The sequence below is a fragment of the Pediculus humanus genome, genomic scaffold, assembly GCF_000006295.1.
Source record: "Pediculus humanus corporis 1103172107512 genomic scaffold, whole genome shotgun sequence".
In the NCBI taxonomy this organism is placed as follows: Eukaryota; Metazoa; Arthropoda; class Insecta; order Psocodea; family Pediculidae; genus Pediculus; species Pediculus humanus.
In genome coordinates, this window is record NW_002987128.1 from 101,762 (window position 1) to 108,009 (window position 6,248).

Sequence of the window (6,248 nt, forward strand, 5' to 3'; positions counted from 1 at the left end):
ATTATTATTATTATTAATAAGCGTATTTTTTATTTTTTAAAAGAAAAAAAATTTTTTTTTTTTTGTTGTCAATTTCAAATACCTGCTGATTATATTTTTTCGATACACACAGTAGAAAATAAATTAATTACGTTAAATAAAAAAAAAAAAAAAAAAATCGAGTGTAAAAAAAAAAAATTTTAAAGCAAAATTAATTTTTTGGCTTAATTATTTAAAATAAAATCAACAACAACAACAACGACAACAACGAAAAAAAAATTCAATTTAAAAATTATATAATAAAAAATTACACCCGTCAGAAAATGTCAAAAACTATTATTATCCTTACTATTATTATTATTATTATTCCAACAAGCTCATAATTATTTATATATATATTTTAATCGGTTAGCATTTTTTTTTTAAACAAAGCATATCAATTTAATCACATCGAATTCTCTAAAATTTCCTTTTCAAAATTATTATTATTATTATTTTTCCTCTCTCTTAATATATTAAACCTATAACAAACTCAATAAAATTCTTGCCTTTTTCTATTATCAATTATTTTTTTAAAAATATTATCTATTGCAAACCTTTTGGCATTTCAACTAATTTTATTTTTTTTTAAATATTCAACAACAACCAAAAAAAACGGTGAATTCTTATACATATATATATAGCTGATAGAGTGCCTAATTAAATGCTCTTTTAATTAATTACTATTATTATTATTATATTGTCAAAGCTATTTTGTGCACGCAGTTTGTTATTAATTATAAATAAAAAAAAAATTATTTTAACAATTTATACAATTAAGAGATTAAAATACATTTATTACTTTTACAAAATAAATAAAAAAAAAAAAAAAAAACGATTGAGAGAGCTAAGCTTTTAGGCACCTTAAAAACGTGATACACAACAACAAAAAACAAATTTGGGTACTGATATTCCTTTGATTCACTGGACAACACAATTACGATTCCTTTGCATCATGCTGGCACGAGTTATGTCACGTTGAATTTCGTGATCGTCTTCGATTCTACAAAAACCAAAAGAAAAAGGGTAGAAATGAGTAAAAAAAAAAAAAAAAAAAATTAAATTAATTTAATTAATAAGTTAACGGTAATGCTAACGCTTTTTCTTGCGAATCCAAATGGTGAACAAGTTCATCACGTTTGTTAACAATTGAAACCAATTCGTCCAATAAAAGAGCTTCCCGGACTTTTTGTTCTTCGGTTTTTTGCCAATCCTCGAGTGATAAAATACAACGAAGTTCTCGATTTAACAATTCGAATCTTCTTTCCAAATTTTCTTCTTTTTCTCTAAAAATTTACAAACGAGTAATTTTAATTTTATATCTTAATAATAATAATAAAAATTTGAAATTTGCAAAAAAAAAAAAAAAAAAAAAAAAAAAAGGTATAATTCTTACAAAATGTTTAATTGCATTTGTCTTCGGAGTAATGCATTTTTTTTATTAACTAAAGTAAACCAATTTGTCATCATTATTTCTTCTTGTTCGCTGTTGTTACCAGATTCCATGACCTTTCTTAATTCTTTTTCTAAAAGGGCAGCTTGTTTATCGATTTGTTTTTGTTCTCTTTCGAGTGCTTCCAATTCATTTTGTATGTAATTCCCTATTTCCTTGCCATACTAAACAATGACGGACAAAAGTTATATAGTTCCTCCTGCTATAGTCTTAGAAAAACAGGCATAATGACAGGTACCAATACTCACTTCGTTTTCTTTATCCGGTGAGATTCTATCCTTCGTCAAATAATCTTCGTCGGGAGAATTAATTTTTTGCTGGACGGATCCCTTTTGATTGTAACCATTCCAAGACCAAATATTACCATTTGTTTCACCCTAAATAATAATAATAATAATAATTTTCAATATGATGAAATGAGATAATGAAACAATTTAACCGCGATCGGTACCTTAAGACTATTTTCAGACGGCGAAGGAGATTTTTTATCAGGAGATTCTCTTTTACCAATTAAATTTTCTTCGGATAATGGCGACCTTATTTTTATAACTAGTGGATTGGGAGATGTGGGTGACACGACGCCCATTCGAGCTTCAGCAATTAATTTTCGGGCTCTCTCTCGAAGTTGTTGCTGTCGTTCCTCTTCATCCTGTCCGGGATAAATTAATTTTTTTTTTTTTAAATTATCAACTGACATTTTTATTAATGGTAAGCTTTAGGAGAAGATGACGGAATGGGGGAAAAAAAAAAAAAAAAAAAAAAGTGTAAGAAATTTTTAATAATAATCACGCGTACCTTTAATGGAGTAAGAGATTGCGATTGTGTAAAATTCCCTCTGGATGCAGCTTCTTTTTTAGCTTGTTCCAATAATTGTCTTGCTCTTTCTCTCAATTCATTGTGTCGGGATAAAGTGCGCTAATTAAAAATTTAAAACCACTCATAAAAAACAAAAAAAAACCAAAAACCAAAATTTCAAATAAATAAATCAATAATTAATTAATAAAACCATGCATTAATTAAATAAAAAAAAAATTTTGTGACATCAGAAAAGTGAGAAAAAAAATAAAAATTTAAACAAATAATTTAAATTATTATTATTATTTACATTGATTGTGATAAGTTATTAATTATTTTAGTTTAATTTTGAAATCTTTTTTTAAATAGAAATTAAACAAGCAAAATTTTTTTTTTTTTATTTTTTTTTTTTGTTGATAAGATTTAAAAAAAAAAAAAAAAAAAGAGATCAATAAGAGACACATAAGAGTGCATAATTAAATAAATAATATTAATAAAAAAATTTTTTACTCACGTTTTGATTACGACTAGGAATTTCATTACTGGGTGAATTAAGAAGTTTATTTTCATACTCGTGAAACTGTTTGGGACGATTCAATTCCTGTAAAATTAACATAAATAATTTTATAAAACATAAAATAATAATTTATTAAAGTTCGAAGAAGAAAAACGTACCGAATCTACCGAGTAAGATATAGGAATCGATGAATGATTCGTTTTAAATTTTTTTTCTTCGGTTGAATTAATTACATTTACATCTTGAGCCGTCATTTCATCTTCTTCATCAGAACCAAAAGGATCAGAATATTGCCTTCTCGTCATTAAAATTGGACGTGATGATTTAACAGGAGGAGACTTACTCTAACGACGTATAAAAAAACATAAGAATTTGAAGTATAAATAATATTTTTTTTTTCCTTTTTTTTTTTTAAAATTTTACCTTGTCCCTATTAAAGGTAACTTTATCTTTTGTCGGTGAAAGAACTTTTTCTAATATACTTTTAGATGATGCCAAAATTTTATCTTTGACTTCTTTAACGGACGTCGGTGAACGTTCTTTACTTTCGTGTCTACTATTATCACCCTCAAAATCCCCGACAGAATCCTGATTAGAAAGTAATGGCAGTCTCAATTTTAATATTGAATTCTGACGAGAATTTACTTGAGCTTGAGGTTCATTTTCAATTGATTTTTCTGTATTTTTTACACTGTCAACAGAACTCGACCTGAAATTTATTTTAGTTTTAGATCTTTTATGATTTTCAACAGATTACAAAGTAAAATATATTTTTAAGAAAATTGCATAACAAAGTTCTTAACATTATATTATTGATTTAAATGACCTTTACCTTTCTTCTAAAGCTTTATTGAAATCTCCACTTTCTCGCTTTCTTAAATTCATTATTTCTTGACCGAAAAATTCAATGGCAACATCAGAATTATCAGAATTAAAACGTCCAACCATGTACGATGACTCGTCGGTTGTTTTTCCAATTTGTTTAACTTCTAGCTCGTGACCTGTCAAATTGAACGTGTAAAGCCAATTATTACTTACACAAAGCAAACAATTTAATTTTAATCAAATAAATTTAATTATGAAGAAATTTATATGTGTAACCTGTGAAATGAGCTCTTAGTTGGTATAGATAAGTCATAACAGCAAGTTTGTCTGGTACTGTTAACACATCCATGGCAGCCGGTTCAATAATTCTTGAAATACCTAAAACTTCACCAGCATCAAATGCTTTTTTACAATTACCCTTTATATCGTGTGAAAGCAAAGAATCATAGTCTCTGTAAAAAATATTATTATTAAAAATAAAATTAAAAACATTTAATAATTAAATATTGAAGTTATATAATGAACGGACATTAAATCGGGACGAAAATGATGAATCACAGCACAAAAAGCCATTCCATTTCTCCAAGAGGTTGTTAAATTGGTAACTTTAACTCCATTATAACCTTTAGTAACCTCTTTGCACCATTCGAGCAAATCTAATCCAGGAGTACTTTCCATTGGCCTCGTTTTAGTGTTAACCTAAATTTAAAATTTAAATTTACAATAATTTTTCTATATAAAATGAAAAATTTTATTAAAATTTGTTATTAAAAACGTACCTGATTAAAATTTAATGGTTGTAATTTTAATCTCACATTCTTCTGATCTTTATTTTCTGAAGGATCCCTGCAAAATGACAAAAATACATTTACATAATTATTTTATTTAAAAAATACATATATAAATTTTAAATTTATTATTTATCACTTACCGAGTTTTATCTTCATTGTCCTTTTCTTCGTTAATTACATTTGATGACGAATGAATTTCGTTAAAGTTTGAATTGACATTTGTCAAAACTTCATTAAAAGGTTGAGTTAAAATTGTTTTAAACTCGTCAGCAATCGGTGTGGGATCATCTTTCTGAAGAGAAGGAACACTTGCAACTAAAATAAATAAAATTATAAAACAAAAAATACTTAAGTAAAAGGAGTAAAGAATAAATTTTTTAAATAAATATGAGTCTTGAAAGAGTTACAAGTACTTACCACTTATAGGAGTACTAGCAAATTCTGAATCACTCAAACTATTTGTTAGATATTCAATATGGGATGATAAGTCTAATATTTCATTTTTGAGTGAAACATCAACATCAACATCAATATCTTCTTCATCAAAATCTTCTAAAGGAGCAATATCACTGTTATTATTTGCACTAAGTAAGCTAGCCATACTTTGCATGTCTTCATCCCTATAAAAAATTTTTTAAATGAAAAATTAAAAAAACTAATAATCATGTAATTATCACACAACAAAATTATAAAAACAATAAAAAAGAATAAAATTAAATTTTAAATTTAAAAATTTTTACTTACGTAGCTTTTCCTTCTCTCAAAAAAACACAACTTAAAGTGCATTCTAATGAAGCAAATACAATTTTTTTTGTCATAGGTTTTAAAGTCAAATTGAGCTGAACCTGACTAGATTCAACACTGGCATATTTTTTCATATTGATATTGGTTGCTGCAATTTGTCGCCTTTTCCCAGTTACTGAAACCTGTAAATATAATTTTAAATTTTTTTATAAAATAATTTTTTACGAATAAAAAAAAAAAAAGGTACAAATGAATTTTATTAAAATAATATAAAAATTTTTTTTATACACATATATTAACTTACATCTTCCAATATAAATGTCCAGTCTTTGTCTTCTAACTCCTGAGTTCTTTGGTCTTTGAATAAAGTTACAGATACTTCTTTATTCTCAGGTACAGCCCAAACAACTATACCACGAAGAGGATCTTTTAATGTTGGTTCCCATGGTAGAGGATCTGTAACAACTCTTCGAGATCTTCTAGTCCATACTACAGATAACTTATTTGGTTTCCTGTAATTAATAATAGTTAATAATTATAAAAAATTACATAAAATATTTTTAAATTAAAAATTATTGTTAGTTTTAATCACCATTTAGATGTTGTTTCTAAAAGCAATTGATGATAAGAAACTGTAAATTGAAATTTTGCAGCTCTTTTATTAACTCTTTGCAGTCTTTTCCACACTGAACCCATTGTTTACTTCAGAAAAAAATATTACAATAAAAAGTAATTCTTTGTAGCATTTTACAAAATCAACTAAAAATAAAAATAAATAAAAAAAATAAAAAAAAGTTTTTTAAATTTCATGCAAATCATAACACAGTGTAAAAGTTGTTTTTAATTCAATTTAATGATAAATAATGAATCATAAGTTATTTTTTTTTTTATGAATAAAAAATATCATAATTTTATTTAAAAATATAAAAAAAATTTAAAAAAATAAATTTTGTAATACAAATTCAAATATATTTGCCTTAAAATTTTACACAATAAACCAAAATAATATTAAATAATAATAATAAATAATAATTCCATTTAAATATCGGAATTTATAGCCTAATAATATGTCAAAGCACTAAAGGTCATTTACAAAAAAAAAAAA

At 25.2% G+C, this 6,248-nt stretch overlaps 2 protein-coding genes across 2 annotated transcripts in view; one reads left to right on the forward strand and one right to left on the reverse strand.

The window, feature by feature from the left end:
• The window catches only part of Phum_PHUM163940 (protein C22orf19, putative), a gene marked incomplete at both ends in the record, with an annotated part of 3,063 nt that extends 2,941 nt beyond the window's left edge, over window positions 1-122 (forward strand). Inside the window, one exon of the mRNA XM_002424895.1 lies at window positions 113-122. Coding sequence (XP_002424940.1) covers window positions 113-122 — 10 coding nt within the window. The remainder of the gene's footprint in view (window positions 1-112) is intronic.
• Window positions 123-939: 817 nt separating this feature from the next.
• Phum_PHUM164050 (protein MLP1, putative) lies at window positions 940-5,839 on the reverse strand (the record flags this gene model as incomplete). The annotated part of the gene is made up of 18 exons (XM_002424896.1): window positions 940-1,021; window positions 1,116-1,304; window positions 1,415-1,635; window positions 1,720-1,848; window positions 1,923-2,120; window positions 2,267-2,386; window positions 2,781-2,867; window positions 2,942-3,127; window positions 3,207-3,492; window positions 3,616-3,784; window positions 3,885-4,060; window positions 4,138-4,307; window positions 4,388-4,454; window positions 4,540-4,714; window positions 4,817-5,019; window positions 5,144-5,325; window positions 5,448-5,655; window positions 5,736-5,839. 18 exons carry the CDS (start codon window positions 5,837-5,839, stop codon window positions 940-942), a joined length of 2,952 nt encoding a protein of 983 aa, XP_002424941.1.
• Between the last annotated feature and the right edge of the window lie 409 nt (window positions 5,840-6,248).